The sequence below is a fragment of the Mercenaria mercenaria genome, chromosome 2 (assembly GCF_021730395.1).
Source record: "Mercenaria mercenaria strain notata chromosome 2, MADL_Memer_1, whole genome shotgun sequence".
Classification (NCBI taxonomy): Eukaryota; Metazoa; Mollusca; class Bivalvia; order Venerida; family Veneridae; genus Mercenaria; species Mercenaria mercenaria.
In genome coordinates, this window is record NC_069362.1 from 100,251,461 (window position 1) to 100,271,974 (window position 20,514).

Below are 20,514 nucleotides of genomic sequence, written 5' to 3' on the forward strand. Positions count from 1 at the left end.
TCTTAAAAGTAAGGACACTACCCAAGAAAACCCTTTTTTAGAGAAAATGGCACACAAAAAAGAGAGAAGAAAATGGCACACTTGTAGCTTACTAATATCAGTAATTCGTTTAATGATTTTTATCAATGTCGCGAAGATTATTGGTGACAATAAACCAGTAAATCTCAGGCAGTTTAAACCATGATAAAAGCATGGAAATGACAATATAACTGATGAGCAAGCTGCTAAACGCGTATATTTTGTTAACAAACAAATAGGAAATATGAGTATCTAAAGGCAACAGGGAGCGACAGAATCTCAATTAAAATGTTAAAAATTGCATCCCAGTCTTATATGACAAAATGGAAGCTTAATTAAGGGAGTCTAATATTCCATTTTACAAAGTATTTTACCCCTTTTTTAGAGCATTTAGACGGGGCTACTGGCTACGGTGCCAATACTGCTCTATTAGAATTGTCGAGGACTGGAAATACTTTTAGACAAAAATCAATATCTGACAGCAATTCTAATGGGTCTCTCAATGGCCTTGGCTGCCTAGATTATGATTTGTTCACGGTTATTGAAAATGAAATTCAATGGTATATTTAAGAAATAATATTTAGCAGAACCATATTTTAACATATCGAAGAAATACGATGAGGTTATACGCTTGCGGAATAATTTCATGAGTGCGTAGCCCGAGTGAATTATACACGCGGCGTATAACCGATTCGTATTTTTGAGATATTCATAAAGCAAACCAACTGTAGTTTAAGATGCTTGTTTAGAAGTAAGAGGACGGAAAGTAAAGAAAATGCAATATTATCATACTGTTTAAATTCAAATGAAAGATGTATGCATGTTATAATGATACTTAGTTTATGCTATTAATATATACTGAACAAAACACTACTCCATTATTTTGACAATATCTTACAAATGCTGAATGTTATTTTTTCCCCAATAAAATGCACATTTAGAAAAACATATTAACATTACGTCAAAATTTCTAAAATATCAAGTTACGCAAAGACATAATTTTAATCATTTTACCACAACACCTACTTCTTAAAAGTCACATAAATATACATAAATGCAGTATTTTTAGAAAAAGAAATGCATACATTTTTAAAGAACCCAGGGTGAAGATCATAATTTCTTACTAAGAGTTTTAGTTTTAACAAAAGGTTTTAAATATTATACATATATGAAAAAAGATCTTTTCCAGTAAGGCACCCCAACGACGTTATTTTGTTTTGCTTGCAATTTTGTTCCCTCATAAGGGTTTTCGCAATTTTGTAAATTATAGGACTTTTTAGTGTTTTTTGTGTGTGACTTATCAAATCAAAGCCTTGAGATGTCTGGTGGTTGCGGGTTTTGCTAGAGTTATTTTCCTTTTAAATGCCAATCTATAAATATACATGTATAAGAAACAAATACTAATATGCCTCGATCTAAGATAAACTGTCTGCCTGACCTTACATGAACAGCTGGAAGTCAGTGATGTAACCATGGGCTGGAATACCTAATCATTGACAGATCTTATATAATCTAAATGGCCAGTGTGAATGGATAGAGGATGAATAAGAACTGCTTGATCATTGATAATTCATCCGCATTGTTCATGAATGGAACTACTTTGTGTAGCACATGAACAAATTCCTTTGGATGTGATTTGGAATCAAATAAAGATGCTACATGATTGTCAAAAATACACTTAACTTTGGTAGCGGGATAAACCCGCAACCAAAAATGGGATGCAGCCGTAAAATAAGAAGATTGTATGATGACAGTTTTTGATTTTATTGAACTTTGTGTAGTTTTTGATTTTATTGAACTTTGTGTATGCTAAATTTCAAGAATATGTTTTCAGGTTTTTTTTTCAATATAAGCAAAATAACAAATGGCGGGCTGGTGTTTTGTTCAGTATATGTGTAGAAAATCGTATTTAACAATACAAATTGCTTATATCACATTTGGTTTCTTGGTTGTATATGATATAAGCCGCTTTTATAATAAAAAACAAATTGTCCATCGAAAAAAATATGATAAAGGATAATTATGCAGTGGTTAATAAATTTGCTGTATGTTCTGTATGAAATTAACAATCTTCTGAGAGCTGTAACACATAGCCAGGGCCATTTCAAAAATGGATTTCTAATCTTATGTTCTTAAATGATGACATACAAACAACAAAAGAAATCATCAAGAAAAGTATCCTCATATATTATTTTATCTTAAAGTGCTATTTCTTTTACTAGCAATGCAATTATTCAATATAGGGACATTTCTTGTTTCTTATAAACATTATTTGTGTATATTATATATTTTGAATAATTATATTGGTTTTAGAGACTTGATACACGTATTCATGTTAATTTGCAAAATATACATATGTACTAGCTCAATGAAGCCGCGTGATATTCACAAAGGATATTTCTCAACAAAGAGAGTACAGATTAGCTATAACAAAATGGGATGATTCTCCACACTTTATACGATTACAAAACCAAGTTGGAAGCATTTTCTCCTATTCATCTTGGAGAGAATTATGTCAAATAAGGTGTGCAATAATCCAACTCTGTGGAGATTAAATTTAAGAAAACAGACTTTTCATAATTACGCAATGATTTATTTAACTCTTCAGTAAATGTAGACAACTGTCTTCAATTTGTTGCAACTTGCTGGAAAAGAGCCAAAATATGCCTTTCCAAAATACTTCATATTTTCACTCCAAGCAAAAATGATATTTAGAAAACATGCATCTTTACATTTTATCTTTTTATTTTACATTTTCTTAATTTTCACTTTACCTTGACGAATGATGAAGCGTTTTAAATATTTACTTTTTACCAAATTTTATCTTGCTTAAGGATGTAATTCTGTATTTTAGTAACTTGTTTTTTATTTATCTATCAGCTTCTTATACTGAGAGTCCTGAACTTAGCGTACATTCGTTTATTGCGGCCATGATTATAGATTAGCTACTACAACATGTAGTCTGATAATAAGTTTTTTTTCTTGATACATCAGGGAGCTTTCATTTATAGATTGCTACATGTTGAATATCTGGCTGTATTATCATTCGGCAGCAGGAGAAGTTACAGTGTTATAACTATGAAGGGAAGTAATTTAACATAAAATATAATAATAAATATAACGACTGTGTCCGGTCTACCATGCTTACAAAGTTAAGCAGACGAAGTGAAATCTTCTTGACTATACAGTGTATACACTTTTGTTGTTTAATTTTATGCGTTGGCCATACTTAAATTTACTATGCTGACATATATTAGCGCACGTGCGTAGGTCTGCTTCACTGGATATATTTGCCTTACATATACTATGGTCTACGGTATTGGACATGCATATGTTCTGTTCGCAAAAAGTAGCATACATATCCAGACATACTTCGACTCATATTGTTAGACATACTTTTGTCCTGCTTGTAGGAAATGTTAGTGGCAGCCAAATACAGTGTACGATAGCTCTATATTAAAAAGAATTGTTGTGTCAATAAACTGTATACGCTGTAACAGTGCACTTTTAAGGAATTGTGTAACTGTGCAGATATAAAATCACCTTTATGTCAGTAACTATTGGGCATAGAACGTACATATTGCCAAAGAACAATAAGCATTATCAGAGAAACATCACATAGACATAGTACTAGAGATAAACCAATGACACAAGTAATAATCCTACCTTGCATTTATCTATACACCTGTATGACACAAGTTAAAGGAACAACGAAGTAACTATACAGTTAAATAGTGACTGATAATCTCAATTTTCTTTGAAATTTCAGAACATCTGAAACAACATACTTCAAAATGATCAAGGTTTAAGTGGTATATTCGGTCAAAATTTCATATAAAACAATAAAGTTTTTTTTTTTAAATTGTTCTTCATAAGTTAAAAGTTTAAGTAACATCTCTACATCAAACAAAAAGTAACGTCATAGCCCATAAAATACTGTGAAATCATTTTATTTCATTGGCACATTTTTTTTTAATTTTGTAGGGGTATGAACTGATGTTTTCAACTTTTGTTTAGAAAGTGAGTGGCGAATTGTAATTGTACTTTGGGATTTTATTTCCTGGAATGACTCAATAACAAAATCCGTGGACATAAGTCCTCCACAAAAATTAACGATTTCACAGTACCCGGGGGATACCACCTGGGAACGTTATGCAGCAAAAAAGTACAGTGAAATATAAATCTACTAAATGGGTTCTTAGCCTGACCTTGAAGCGCACGAGATAATAGCTTATTGTATCTTATTAAATAATAATTCTGATTTGACAACACAGATAAGTGTAAGGTTGCGTTAAAATACAAAGTCACAAATATCTGAGTACAGTAGCCTGGCTGTTTTGTAAGTCTAATAACACTTACGTAACCCCCACCCACTTGAACGCGAATTGCGGCTAGTCAACATCGTTGCATTGACTTCGTGTACCAGTGTATGTACTGTTGTTTTATCGGGGTGGGGGGAGGGGGGAGGGAGACTGCATGATCGGGGTGGTGGGAGTGACTGGGTGGAGGAGCGAGGTGTGTGTGGGGGGTGGAGGGGTGAGGGGTACAACTGTGCATGTTGATAAATATTCATGAATAGTTTAAGGTTTAAAAAAGAAAAAATGAAAAAAAAATAATGTGGGTTGAGGAATGGGTGGGGAGGGGGTGCGATCAGGGCGATGGGGTGTGGGTACATAACTTTACATGTTGATAATAAATGTTCATGGGGGAAAATGAAAGAAGTTTAATAAAATTCTACCAATTGGTTAGTTTGTTATGTACAAATATGTGGATTTTTAAACAATTAAAGGACAATAACTCTGACTCCGAAGTTACTAAAGTGATCCTGACGAAACTGTGTGCGCACTACCACATTATGGTAATCTAAATTCAATTTAAGTTTCATAGTTCTAGGTCAAATAAGTCACAAGTTATGAAGCAGATATTGCCATATTTATAGTACCCGATATAGTTAACACTAGAAACTACTACGGGCCATAACTCTGGTGTTATTTGGACAATCTGACTTAAACTTGACGTGCCGTATTTCGCTATAGTGATGAACATGTATATGAAGTTTTATCTAAATATTCAAAATCACTTTCGAGATATGGCTCCGGACGGACAGACGGACGGACAGGCAACACCAAAACTATATCCATCCGCCTTCGGCGGGGGATAACAAGATGAAACTCATTACTCATTAGATTATGACAAGATAGTAGCTATGAGACAGTAGTTGTTGCAGTTTTCTTTGATTCATATTTGAAATATACTTGATACCATTTTATATCATTTTGTGTAATTATCAAAACAGTATCATTATACGACGAAAATCTGAAATTGGAACTGGATTACGTTTGGGTATGCATTTTATTGCTGTATTTGTTTACCATCAAAGACGTTCCATTGAGGATACGGACATATCTGACCCCTCCGGAAAAATCCCACCCTTTCCCTCAATTTCATCAAGGCGGACATCCCTCTCCCTTAGATTTTTTTCCAATTTTAACAAAATTTTCATTTTATTCCGTTTAAAAATGTATATTTAACACATCAAAAATTGTATTTTTTAAATTTCTTTTCGTCTTTTTTTTTAATTTCAGTTTTTTAAAAAAAAAATCAAACGGTGGAGGGATTTTGTCCTCTTTGGTGGGATTTTGTCTTCGGGGATTTTGTTCCACTTTCGTTCTTTTGATGTACTGCATTTTAACGTAAATGTGTTTCACAATGTAAGTTAACCACTTTCTATTAAACCTGTGTTGTATTTAGTTATTTGTTAGCTACGAAAGTATATAGAGGGAGCTAAAGAAATAATTCATTATTAGACGAACAATGTCTTGGAGAAAATAAATGCTAAAGCCAATATTCAGCCGCGCAATTATCACCGTGTCTCGATGTATTACCTTTATGCCACTAGGGACTATTTAGAAATCGGAAAAGTGTAGGAATATTGGAAAACGTTCAGTACTCTGACATGTCTATTACTGATCCTTATTGACAAATACACTGCTATGGAAACTATTGACGCTGTCTTTATCCATAGCGCATGCGCTTAAATTATCGACAAAATGTGACAACAAATATGGTGATTTAAATCAATTTATACGAAAACATTATCATGTAAATTTGTTGTGATATGATAGAAGACTGATGATTTCATAAAAAATGTGACTTTCAGGTAAGATTATTAAATTTAATTTAACTGATTATATTAACAATTCCCGTAAATCAATATGTCAGTTTAATAACATACGCGTACTAAATGTCAAATCGATATTGTCATTTTGTAACAGTAATAATTCCATCAATAAACGGTTGATGGTGTCACTCACGGAAAGCGGTTACAGTATTTTCAGGATTTAATTTTGATACTGTTTTAAATTTGGCACACTTTTGATTTTTTCAATTAAAGTTACCTGTGTGGATTTTGTGACCTACAACGCTAGCGGCAAGCTTTATCTAGTGAGGCGCAACAGAAAACACACATGAAAGTTGGTATTGTCGTTATTTACAAAATAACGTAAAAACAAACAAACAAACAAATTAGTTCATTGCATATCATCGTTCACATGACTTTGGCAACGAATATTAGAAACAAAATAAACATTACAAACATTATGTGCATCAAATATTATATTGTTTATATTATATACATAATAAAGTAATCATTCATATAAAACAGGATCAAACATAACAAATGAGTAATAACCTAAAATCCGTAATTAAGTGCAAAGCAGGAAACAAAAAGCTATTATATTAAAGTATCTAAAGTACAGATTTTTAGTATATTGGGTTATGTAATGGAATAACAGTTTATTCTGAAAAATATATTTGGAGAAATTAATTTGCTTTAATCGAAACGAAATATTATGAAAGTTTCGATATGTAATGTGTGCGCTAATTTTCTTATAATGTTACGTTTTGGTATCACTTTGTCTGACAAATACATTTCAATAAATATTTGGAATTAATTGGAATTTGATCAATAATTAATTACTGTTTGTAATAATGTTTTCCCATAACAATCGTGGCGTTTGTATTAGCACAGCCTAGTTATTGAATAACCAGAAGTGTAGTTCTAATTTTTGACATGACCTTAAAGGCATGATAATGCTTAAAAATAGTTGTCTCTTTTTATTTTTTTTCTAATTTATTATTATAATCAATAGTTTGCTTGGAAATTTCTTACCAGTTCATCAATATTTAATATTTGAACTATTCCTATACATGAATGTAAGATATAACAATTGTGAGAATAAGACACCATTCCGGTTCGGTATTACGATAGAAGTTTTGAAAAGACGGGGGCTCTCGAGGCATTTTATCTTGTTTTATGTGCAGTAAGCAATTTGTAATCTGAGATCTACCTAACCTATCGCAACAAGCCCAGAAGAGACTCTTTCTAGTTGTTTGGCTAGCATTAGTATAACACGGTATATATCTTGATTTTTTATTTAAATAAAAATGAAATAACTGTCACAAATGGGTATTGATTATTATGGTTTTAATTAATTTGGTAGGGAAGTTTATTTACTATATGACTATCGGTCATGTTTAAAAGTGGCGTAATAACGGACTACTGACTAACTGTTCTGTACAAGTAAAGACATGCCCTATCTAGCAATATATCATTTAATTTTCTTTTCGCGAGGTAGTACACAAAAGGTTAGATTGGGTTTTGGCATTCGATTCGATTAATTAATGATATGGCTCCAAAAGATATTTAGCTTACATGGAAAAAAATGATTCTTTCATCGGTCTTCTAATATTTTCTTAGTTAATTTCTTATTAATCAAAACTTTTATCACACGTCTTCCCATTTCAGAGAGAAACAAACAAGACATGTAGAAAGCATTGAGTACATACAACGTTGTTTATCCGTCCTGACGTGTGAAAGTATGACGTCACCACTAATCCTTCTTGTATTTGGAGCAGTCATTTCCGGTGTGCTCGGGAGTTTGTTCATTATCATCTCCCTTGCCGTAGATTCATGGGAGGAAGTGACGTTTAATACGGATACGTTGTCGAAGTATCAAGTAAACAACAGTGAATATTATTGTGTCGTGGCCTCTTCGTCCTCTAATTACAGTATACTGCGCCATAATACAACAGAAATAAAGAATGGAAACTTAACCAGTTCGTTTCAATATTATTACCTGTACTCAACATACAGCGGCGTTTGGAGAATGTGCGATAATTTATCAGGTATTCTTTATACCAGTAGCATTTTTAAGACAGTATCAAAATCCTTTTTTATATAAACAGAATATGAACCTAAATTCAGATTATTTGTTACTGGCGTCGGTAACACTAGGATTTTACACAGTGGTATTATCTGGTTATATTGTCACCTCAGTGCAAAAAGTGGATAACTCCATGCATTGACTTAAAGAAGGACTTATTCACTTTTTGCGCTAAGGTGACGAATTATGTTAGCATATAATTATTAATGTGCTCCATGGATAACAGTAAAGGCAGTAGGCTATAAGGTCGAGTTCAAAGTTACAACATATGGTATTATTGCAAACTTTTTAACGGTACGTTCCATCGATTGGTTTATACAAAAAAAGGCTAACTATATAGAGGCGGTATAGGGATATGCTATATTATTTGGTTGCAATGACTCTGATGGTTTGTGCATCGTGGAACGAAACTTTGTATAATGCAAGGTTTTTGATTTATATATGCATGTTTTAAGCAAGTAAGTCGCTGATGGACTAGCATATAATGACACGAATAAGAGTGATTTGCCAATCAGAATATTATAAACAGTTAAGTACAGCCACCTTTCGTTTTTTCCATATTTTGTTGCAAAGTGTTCATCTGCCCCACCAACCAGCTATTTTAACGCGGTATTTGTAAATTGTGTGTACAACCTAAGCTGCGGAAGCAACTGATGGCACAGTGGTATGCCATTGGTGAACATATTTCAAATAGAAACCAGTGTAAAACTTCAAATGAAATTATTTTTCCATTTTATGTTTACTTTATTGAAAATATTAGATCAAAAGAAATATTGTTTTAAAGTATCATAAAATTCTACAATCGTGTGTCTTTTTATTGATGAGTATCTTTAATTCTTATTCAAAATACTATTTATACTGCCAGACATGACGACCTTATCAATTGGTTTTTCTCTAGACATTTTCATAATTCAATGCATATTTATAATCATCACAATTATTGACATATTTGCTATAAGTTTTTGCTAAATGAGTATTACACAACAACTCGTAGATTACCACATGTTCTTTTTGCTATAAAATATGAATAGATATATGTTGGTTTTCTCATGGCACGGCTCATATGGATTTCTCAATCAGCCAGCTCCTCGTAGATTATTGCATGTTCCTGTTGCGGTAAAATATGACTTAATTATTTTTCACACTCTGTCATAGATTATTAATGTTCTTATTGCTATAAAATATGAATGGATACATGTTTCAAGACTATTGCAAATTATCTCATAATCTTGTTGCAATAAAATATGACTGCATGTAAATATATCTTTCATAGCCGCTGGTAGATTATTACATGTTCTTATTGCTATAAAATATAAATAAATGTATATGTCAAGACTCTCGTAGGTTATTACATGCTCTTGTTGATATAACATGTGATAAAATAAATATTTCACAGCGGCTTCGAGACAACGATTGGAAGCTGCAAAACAGATGACAGCTAACCGATGTTACACATTTGTTACTGATTATGACGAGGAAAATGACTACCTGCCAGACATGATGAAAAGCATCGGACGTGAGTGTTTATATGACATAATGTTTTGAAAGGTAACTTTGTAGCAAGTAGGTATGTACGAAAACATGCTAGTGTAAGGACAGGAGTGATTCAATAAAGGTACCCACCCAATACAATAATTTATTCACTGCATTTCTGAGCTTTGTGTTCTTTGAGTTGTTTGATTTGACTAGCTTTCGGATTATAATGCACTTTTGGTAAATTTCAATGTAGTGGATGACTTCGTTCTGTAGAAATATATTAATATTTTTATTTATACATGCGAATCCGCACACGTTCACGATTGTTATGCGGAACAACTTTTAGTTTATTGACTAAAATACTCTCGAAATCGGCATCAGTTTTCGTTTTCTTTTGTCAATCATATCCACATCATATTCATTAAATTTTGGATCTGTAACATTTTGATAAGCCTATTGCTGTTTGTAACATTTTACTTAGTGTGTAAAGATTAATCAAATATTGTGTTTCATAATGATTTTTCTATACACTTTTCAGGAATGCAGAATTCAGCGGCGTCATGTTTTATTGTGAGTCTAATTGATTTAGCGGCGGCGGCCATCGTAGGAACGTTCGCCATTATACAAAAACAGGTGTCAGCGTGTATGGTTACGGGTGTATTATACTGTATGGCAGGTGAGTATTGTCTGCCTGTTTGCCATTATACAAAAAACATGTAGGCGTATATGTTTACATTTGTATCGTAGAGTGTATGACAGGTGAGTATTGTCTATATGTTCGCCATTATACAAAAATATGTAGGCGTATATGTTTACATTTGTATCGTAGAGTATGACAGCTGGTGTGCGCGCGTGTGTGTTTTATAGGGTTTAACGTCTTTTTCAACCATTTTTCAGTTGTATAAACTACGGTGTCTACTTGTAGCAGCGAGCGCAATGCCCAACTATATAGTGCTGCCTCACTGGAATATCATGCCGTAGACACGTGTTTTGACACCTTGCCCAGTCACATTATACTGACACTGGGTTGACCAGTCCTAGTTCTTTCAGCGCTAAGCAAGAAAGCTAATTGTACCATTTTCACGACTTTGGTATGACACAGCCAGGTATTGAACCGACGACCTCCCGCACTCGAAGTGGGCTTTCTACCACTATGCTACCGAGGCATTTGTATGGTAGATTGGTATTGTCTGTTAGCTGAACACTATACAAAACAGGTGTCAGCGTTTATGGTTACATATGTATTATGCTGTATACCTGGTTTGTATTGCCTGTAAGTTCGCCTTTATGAAAAATATCTATCAGCTTGTATGGGTTGCAGATATATTATACTGAATGGCAGGTAAGTATTACCTATCAGTAATATCCATTATCTTAAACAGGCTTGTTTGAGAAAATAAACATGTAAAGGAAAAGAAAGAGAAACAACGGCATCAACAAAAACAACTTAGTTAGCAATTAAACCTTTTCCCACTGTATACAGTACGTATATCAGTTCAATTGAATCCTATATTCCAAGTGTGTCTGGAAACTGTCTACCCAAGCGAGCAGAGGCTGCAAATCACACAAAACAAAATTTGACAAAATGTTCACATAAAAATTGTTTATGAAATATTGCAATACAATCATTCTGAACTGTTTCCATTATTTTCAGGGTTATTTTCCGTGTTCGGTTTAACTATTTTTCATACAAAGATGTACTATGAGAAATATCAGTGTTATTCCTTCGAGGAGAATGAACTGCCACCAGCGGCGTGTGAGGCACGTAACGTAGATATTGGTTGGGCGATGCCATTAGCCTGGGTAGGGGTGATTGTTTGTGTTTTTGCATTTGGGATGTGGATTTTTGTTACACGTGCCTTCAGACTTATCAAGTCAAAGACAATGATTTAAAGGACGGTTCCAATACCCTAAGATGGAGTATAACACTTTACGAAATTTTATTCACTTAAATAATTTTGGCTTGTATCTTTTAATTATAATAGTAAAGTAGAAAGTAAATAATGAATTCTCTCAGCATAAAAATAAACGGATAAAATAACAATTCATTAAGATTACAAAAAGGTGAAGGTCATCAAAGGGAATAAAATATCTTACCTGTTATCAACTTTTGGCCAAGGATTGACTCCATTTTAGGCAGTGATTTATATATCTGTCTTCGACTTAACTTTCTTCCCTTATATGTGCAGTGTAAAAGATCATAAAATTGAAACAAATGCTTTCAAAAATCTAAGATACGGGTCCCTTAGGCAGGGAATAGAATACAAATTGCAGTGAAGCTTTTGGGTGTTGCGGGTACCCTAGCAGTAAACCTGTTTAAAATTCATGATGGGTAAGACATTCTATTCCATGTTCCATTTAATGACCTATATCTTTTTTATAGTTAGCATTAAGAGCAGCTTTATCTGTTTTGATATTTCAAAAAGGTGTATGTCTACATGCTTTCTACATATAACTTTTGAAAATATTTCGGCGAATTAATTTTCATAAAGCGTTATATACTTTAGATAGATCGATACCTGTTGTTAAAATATATATAGTTACATATCATTATTATATAGAATTGAGATTTTATATCTGGATCTTAATGAGTTGTTACGTTTTTATACATATACCTTCATATTATCAATCAAGTTGATGTATATTTTTTTGCATTATTTTATAAGATAATTTAAAATTAAAATAAGTACATGTATAGTTAAAGGTATAGAGAAGTCAGGGTCATTCAGGAAGGTCCTTAAGAATAATCTAAATTTATAGCTTTCTTTTCCACTTTAAAATATAACAGCAGGTACACGTAGTTCCCACCTACCGACTAAGGAATAATCATATCTATGTGAAAAAAAATAAAAGCCAGTCGTCTTTTTTTCCAATATTTGAAATAAATAAATAATAAATAAAAGTCCATAGGAAGTGAACGCCTGAAAAAAAAAAGTTCATGTAGACAAAGTTGCAGCGCAATAGTTCCAGTCCCTCACAGGCCTGCAATATGATTCTTTCCGCGCACATGTCACCACATTTACATAGAGGCGGGCGGCGTGACAATCCACCGACAACTTATACTTATTCAGTAAAGTATTGAAACAGAACAGTAAAGTATGTCTGGTAATTTTACATAAAAACAATTGTGACTAATATCAAAATGGGCAAAAAATTGATAAAAACTATCAAGGACAATGTATTTTTATTTACGATCAGTATTTCATTCACTTACGAATTTTCATCTGGTGTTCAGTTGCTGCACGAGGTTTCTGTTAAGCATCGCAATAGTTTGCCCATAACGTGTCTGTGGTTGCTACATTCAGCACTTGAACTCTTGTATTTACCCATATTGTGCTTGTGATTGCCGGATTTAGCACTTAAACTCTATATCGCACTGGTTTACTCGTATTGTGTCTTCAGGTGCGAGCACTGGAACTCTATATCGCACTGGTTTACTCGTATTGTGTCTTCAGGTGCGAGCACTGGAACTCTGTATCGCATTGGTTTACTCGTATTGTGTCTTCAGGTGCGAGCACTGGAACTCTATATCGCACTGGTTTACTCGTATTGTGTCTTCAGGTGCTAGCACTTAAACTCTATATCGCACTGGTTTACTCGTATTGTGTCTTCAGGTGCTAGCACTTAAACTCTATATCGCACAGGTTTACTCAGGTGCTAGTACTTAAACTCTATATCGCACTGGTTTACTCGTATTACGGTGTCTTCAGGTGCTAGCACTGGAACTCTATATCGCACAGGTTTACTCGTATTGTGTCTTCAGGTGCTAGTACTTAAACTCTATATCGCACTGGTTTACTCGTATTGTGTCTTCAGGTGCTAGTACTGGAACTCTATATCGTTCACTACACACATTGTGTCTGTGGTCACCTGGTTACCAATATTGTGTCTGTGGTTGCTTGATTTTGCCCTGAATCTCTATTTCAAACAACATTTTTAACACTTCAACATCAGTTTACCAAGACTATGTCTTTGGTCGCCGAATTTAGCACTAGAACTCTATATCACACTGGCTTACCAAGGTTGTCTGTGGTTGCTCGAAATAGTGCTGAAACTCTGTGTGATACTGTAGTTTACTCCAATTGTGTCTACGGTTGCTTGATCTGGAACTGAAGCCCTGTATTATACTCTAGTTTGCCAAGTGTGTCTGTGGTTGCTCGATGTAGCAATGGACCTCTATAATAAACTCTAATTTACCCACATTGTGTCTGTGGATATTCTATTTAACGCTGACACACTATATCATACTCTATTTACCGAGATTGCGTCTGTGGTTGCTCTCGAAACATCGTTTCAAATGACCTTAAAACTTTTCGGCGCCTACGAACACTTTCAGTTCGTTTTATTTCTTCATGTTTGCTATTTACATCAATACGCTATTTACGTCAGTCAGTTTGAAAATACGTGGAATGGAAATGCATATTTTCCGTTATAAATGAATGCGTGTCTTTTTGACAGAGCAGATGGTAATTTCGTTTATAACTACGTATTTAATCGAAGTTTTTATGATCTCGTGAAATACTTCAAAGAGTCTATCCATGTTGGCATTAAGATACACACTGTTTCTAGATTAGAAATTGGCGTAATGTGCCAAAATTTGCAAACGCTGTACTCTCATCCCTTCTAAAGCTTTATTATATACGATCAATGTCAAATTTGCCAGTATCAAATATTCATTTTTTGGTAAAGTATTGTAATGATACTAATGCTTTTATAAACGCATGGAAAGTACCATTTCTAACGAGCATACTGTTTTGAAACTGTATTTTTAGGTAGAACATTATGAAGAGTAGTCCATAGATCTTTGAATTAGTGTGTCCTCAAACTGTATTTAACTTATTAATATTTTGAAGCAAAGTTCAGTGTTTAATGATATAAAAGTCTTTATTTATTTTCTATAACGCTTTTAATGTGGATGTTAACTTTATAGATGATTCTAAAACAAATTGCCATGTGTGTGCCGTCCTTTGCCATTGTCATATTATGTCCTATTAATTGTAGTTGTTTAGTATTTTTGTTTGTTTATTTTATCGGATAAGGTTTCATATTATACCAACTTAAACCTTTTAATATACTAATCATTTAGAAGACAAACATGCTTGACAACTAATCAGGGCCCGTCAAGTTTTATTGGCATTGGAATAGACCGATGCATTCCGTTACATGACTAAACTATGTAGTTACCGGCTGAAAAACGAATATATGTTCATATTTTACTGGTCTTAGATAGTACTGATCTCGTACGCATACGGTTTTATATAATATATATTTTGCCATTTTGAATTCAGTGACCTTCATTTTAGCAAATGATGGCGTAATTCGTAATAATATTTATTTGCCAGTTCTTGCATCCATTGTGTGTATGTGTCGGTGTTTAAAGGATGTTTTTAAAAGTCTTTTAGTCCAGATAAGTAAAGTAAAATGATGTTTCATTGATACATTGATTTACTTTTTCAAATGTAAGCAAAAAAACAAGTAACCATATAGATTAATTACCAAACAATGCCTGGTTTAGTAGATATGTTAAATACTGAAAACAATGAATTTTAGCTTGAAATTACGATGTTTAAAAATGTATGTCTTTAAGGCAAACTATTTTGAGCGTTAGCTCTTTTTTTTCCATTAAAACATAAGTTGAATAATCTAGAAAGCAGCCAAAATAGGCAAGACTATTGTTTTATTACCGTATAGAAAGTGAGTTTTCTATTACAGTATATTGAACATTAGATAGTTGAAAAAATTGACAAACTTTAATGGGTGTGTGGGTTGTAATTATGACTAGTAAATTGGTACTATCACAACGAGAGATTGTTTGTTAACTCTAAATGCTGGCAAAAGTAAAATTTCTGTAGAACATCTTCGTAATGTGAATACTATTATATCTTCGAGTTGTTGTTATGATGTTAAAGTAAGCCAATACAAGTTACTAAAATGTTTGATTCATTATAAACCGTTCCGAAAATAACACGTATTTACATTAGTACAACAGTTCATAAAGTAATGAAATAGCACCCTACATTTTCTTAATTTAGGTAAACTTTTAATGTTCGTTTTATATTTCATTAACATAGCATTATCTAGGTCGCATCTATTTTTTTTATGTCGTATCAATTATCTAGGTCGTTTTTCTCATTTTTGTCGTATTTACTTGTAGTAGAAATCACTTTGAAATATGTCTTTGTCTAGTTTTAGTTTTTGTTTTTGTAACAGTTTCGTGTATAAAAGTTAAGGTAAGAATGATCTTCCACCACGAGTTATATCCCTTGGTATTTTCGTTTCTTCCCGTCCAAACGGTGCAGTTTCATATAACAAAAACAACAATACATTTTAGACATTTTGAAAATGTCAGATATCAATGGATCGGACATGAAGTTTTTCAGAAAGTATGTTAAAGGCACTGACATCAAGATTTTGGCTAAATATGATCTTTCTTTAAAATTGTATGAACATTAGAATATTATGAGTTTTTATTTCTAAACTATCTTAAAAATGCCAGACCAAGAATGACGTCCGATTCGGGAATCAAACCTTGGCCGCCGCGGCAATAAGAACTTTCCAAATGCCACAGAGGAATATGTATTTAACGATCGTTAGATGTAATAGGGTTATTATAACAGTAGCTCGATCTAGGATGCTGTATTTGGCTCGATTGGAATTTTGCCAGTTCGGATTTCACGAGGCGCACAAGCGCCGAGTGTAATTCGACCTTGCAAAATCGACAAGAGCCGAATACAAAATCCCAGATCTAGCTACTGTCATAATGACACTTTTTATATACCTCTACCTTTTTGTTTGTTGTTTTGATATTGAACGAAATCTTCAATGTTTATCGATATTAAAATGGAACAAATGCCTTGGACACAAAACGATGTCCGTACGGTTTTAAAAACTAGTCCACTAATTTTAGAATCCTTACGGTCTCTGTACAATCGTAGTGTCTGGTCACAGTACCTACCGGTCCCGTACGATCGTAAGAGGATGCAGTCGTAGAATATCCGTACGGACATCGCAGACAAGTCGTGCGGAGCTCGCAGGGAGCCCGGCCGTACCTCGTACGGTTCTTGCGAGTTCGTACGGCGTTCGCACGGCACTCGTAAGTTGTCCGCACGGTGTCCGTGCGACAAGAATAAATCAGTTCGGCGATGTCTGAAAAATTTGCATTTACAATCGTAGGTTATCCGCACGGACATCGCAGACAAGTCGCACGGAACTCGCAAGGAGCCCGGCCGTACCGCGTGCGATGTCTGTTGGCTCGTGCGGCGCTCGCACGGTGTCTGTACTGTGTCCCTGCGACAAGAATAAACCAGTTTTGCGACGTCTGAAAAAATGTCCATTTGTAGCCACTCAACTGATCGTAACGCCATGAGAGCTCCGTGCGGACATCGCACGTTCTCTTTACGGTGTCCTGAATGTCGTACAGACATCGTACATTGACCGTGCGAATCCCCTACGATAGTCGTGCGAGCATCAGCAAGCCTCGCAGTTTTCCAAATCCGTGCGATGCCCGTGCGAGCTTCTCCGGGGCTTCGTAAATCTCTACGAGCTAGTAAAGAACTCGGGAGCTCGGTGAAACATTTTCACTCTTCGAGTTCAAAAAATCCGCACGTCGGTCGTACGAATCAACGATGTCCGTGCGGACGCCGTACGAGTTTGCCAAACTTCGACTAAAAACCTATTCGTACGGAGCTCGTACCGTTTTTGTGACCAGGGTATTAATGAAGATATTATGTGCGATATTTATAGAACTGTGTCAGGTCATGCATTATTAATGAAAGTAGTCCGGCAGCATACAATACGGAAGCTACAATACAGTTAAAGGTACAATACGGATTTTTTTCCTGCCTGTTCATAATACAAGCCGACTATTTTTTTACAGAATTTATATAGGTTTATAATAAAGATATTTATAATTAAGGTAGTTTACCTTGAGTAAAACGTTGCAAACGCTTTTCAATTTTCAGTGTAAAAATTAGTAAAACAACTAATTCTCACGTGTTTCAATAACATATAGTCTGTCAGTAATGAAGTTTTAAAGCATTCTTAAGAGATATAGAATTAATTTCCAGAAACCTACATTCTGTTTTCTCTCGTGTTTTTGTTGTCTTGCGATTTGGAGGCTAGTGCTTTTGGTAATTTTTTGTATAATAACTAAATCGAAGTTTTTTACAAGAGTACCATTTTTTTCAAAATGTGTGTTTAAAATGTAATGTTAACTGAGTTCGTATAAACATCAAATATTATCATTCCTGATGTGTCTGACAGCTGTTTTATATAAAAATTGTTTTTGTTTTATTCACTTGTCTGTGATAATGTATGTTTTAACATTGTTCGATATTGTTTCATCTACTGTTGCTTACATAAAACATAAAATCTTGCAAAAACTAGTTGTTATCATTTAGAGTGAACGGAGTGGTCCAGTGGCAACACTGTCTGACTACGGAAACAAGGGACACGAATTCGACTCCTCCCTCCTCCAACAAAAAATCACTAACATTCGGATAAGAGTCCCGAGTATTGGGGATTTACCCCAGATCCGGTTCAGCTTTCTTCTGTAGCTTGCACTACCTTTCCACTAAAATTACAAACAATCTTCTGGAGAAGAAACCCATACGGTTTAAGGGAGACAATTTTAAATTAGCTTCAATACACACGTTGTCCAAATTATCACTATTTTATCTTGTAATACCGTAACAATACTGTAACAGTACTGCGCTATTTTAGCTGCTACATAACATCCAAATTTGCCTGCTTCATAGAAAATCATACCAGTGGGGTCTTAAAATTGCACTTTCTACTACCTCTCCGCCAAACCGACACTGTTTTTTTTTTGCTTCGCGGCGTTCTATGCTTGGAAAATTTTAATTATTTCTAAAACAGCAATCTTACGTTCCTATAGTGACGGCTATAAAAAGACTTCATGTACTTTGACTCGCTGTTGTTCGTATCTATAATCTCTTCTGATTATTTAGTCCATTCAATTTTGAAATAATAAAGGTGCTTAATTGCATAATATGCTCTTATACTTATAATGAACATAATGAAACCGAGCCTCGATTTTCCTACCGTGTTGAATTATATTTAACTTTACTATTACATCGAATCTTATTTCATATATACATGGTAATAAACAGCTTTTTTTAACACGAATAAGCGTGATTAAGCGCTGCTCAAGCAGTTCTGCTAAGTATGTTTTCGATATATTTAAAGTAAGATTTAAAGGAGTCAAACGTTGAAATTGAAACAAAGCAATCGTTGAAACATTTCTTTTCAGTATTAGACCTAACTCGATAGAACACAGCTCTACTAGATCAATGAATTCATAATTAAAGGAGCTAGTTGACTCATGAACCTGGTTTGAACATAATGATAAAAAGCCAGTCTGCAGTTCTAATCAACTAATTCATTTTAAAGAGGTATACCCGTTAATCGTTCCAAGCGTGTCTTTCAGTAAGGTACTGAAGAAGTTCGATAAAATTTTATTGCAAAACATTGTGCCTAAATGCCGGAGTCGTACATGTTTCTTGGTGTAAAACGGAAACATCGTTTGAAATAAAAGGAAGACAAATAATGTTGCTTCTTTTATAATGTATTAATACACTCAATTTGGCACGTACTTCTTAATGTCCATTTTTGTAATGCATATGCGGATATTTATCACATCCTGAAAAACAAAAAATAGATGTATTTGAATTTGTAAAAGATATCCAGGCAAAGTCAGCTAATTGTGTAAAACAGTGTTCACATTTCGACAAGTCTTCATATTCTGAAACAATCTGATTATTCTAACTAACGAATACTTACTAATGTATTTGAAGAATACAAAAGAAATGTATTCGCATTTTTTTTGTATGTCACATAGTTCGTATTCAAAATCTAAACATTTTACTAGATTTTCTGTGTTTTAAAATGATGCACACTTTCTATTAAATATATCCACAGTATTAAACTGCGTATATGTTCTATTCATTTGTTGTAAGTACTTACCGAGTTACTCGCATTTTGGTATGTCACATACCTCCCAGTATGTTGAGATACTTTCAACAAAACACCAAGGTTGGCCAGTACCATCCGGGTCCCTGCAGTAGTTTGCGGCATCAGCTATGCTGTTATCGGGGAAAGCGGAAGTGTCAGTAAAGTCGTTACTTTCCCAGCTGATGCAAGTAAAGCCAGATTTGCTCACAGTCCTCGTTCCGCTGTACATATTTGAAGTCTGGAAACATTCGTAGTCCGCTGAGATAAAAAATATAAAAGCTTTATCATAGATTTAAAAATCAGAACGTATAAAGCTTAAAATCTTGATTTGGTTTACGGAAAATATCGATGAATTGAGGGAATATACTGAAACTGGATTAATGTTAAATATAATATATGCTTCCAGTCACTTGTGTTGCTATAAAGTGGCATTACTTTGCTTATCTATTCAGATATGATTTTCCGTAATTATAAAGTTTTTTTTTTTTAAATACGGGGAAAGAAAATCTTAATTGAAATATAGGTAAAGAAATTCTTAGTTTAAATAAAGGGAAAGAAAATCTCAATTGAAAAACAGGTAAAGAAAATATGACAAAAATGCAAAACCGTCTAATAAACGAAGAGGGGAGACCATTTTATTGTTTAAACTGTTTTGGGCATTGTTAACAATATCCACATGTTTGAAATACAATTTCTTTATCAATGTGCTTTATCAATTAATGATCTGTCTGTTAAATATTAGTAAATATAGGAAAAGATCTTTTGGAAGCATATAACGCAACCAAGCGAACACTCGTTTGGTAAATATTATTAAAAAAATGAA

At 33.8% G+C, this 20,514-nt stretch overlaps 2 protein-coding genes across 2 annotated transcripts in view; one reads left to right on the forward strand and one right to left on the reverse strand.

Moving 5' to 3' along the window:
- The first annotated feature begins 5,997 nt into the window (after nt 1-5,997).
- LOC123564716 (uncharacterized) lies at nt 5,998-18,070 on the forward strand. The gene is made up of 5 exons (XM_045358482.2): nt 5,998-6,178; nt 7,826-8,205; nt 9,640-9,759; nt 10,258-10,395; nt 11,374-18,070. Exons 2-5 carry the CDS (start codon nt 7,899-7,901, stop codon nt 11,610-11,612), a joined length of 804 nt encoding a protein of 267 aa, XP_045214417.2. The 5' UTR covers nt 5,998-6,178; nt 7,826-7,898; the 3' UTR covers nt 11,613-18,070.
- A 1,214-nt stretch (nt 18,071-19,284) lies between these two features.
- The window catches only part of LOC123564717 (coagulation factor X-activating enzyme heavy chain-like), a 32,790-nt gene continuing 31,560 nt past the window's right edge, over nt 19,285-20,514 (reverse strand). Inside the window, exons 16-17 of the mRNA XM_053537363.1 lie at nt 19,704-19,949; nt 19,285-19,380 (exon numbers count right to left, since the gene is read on the reverse strand). Coding sequence (XP_053393338.1) covers nt 19,708-19,949 — 242 coding nt within the window. The 3' untranslated portion in view covers nt 19,285-19,380; nt 19,704-19,707. The remainder of the gene's footprint in view (nt 19,381-19,703; nt 19,950-20,514) is intronic.

Excerpts from the sequence above, each read along its gene's own strand:
- LOC123564716 (XM_045358482.2), top strand. The coding sequence starts at position 7,899 with ATGACGTCACCACTAATCCTTCTTGTATTTGGAGCAGTCATTTCCGGT. Across the intron at positions 9,760-10,257 it reads CATGATGAAAAGCATCGGAC|GAATGCAGAATTCAGCGGCG; the intron begins GTGAGTGTTTAT and ends TACACTTTTCAG. Across the intron at positions 10,396-11,373 it reads TGTATTATACTGTATGGCAG|GGTTATTTTCCGTGTTCGGT; the intron begins GTGAGTATTGTC and ends CATTATTTTCAG.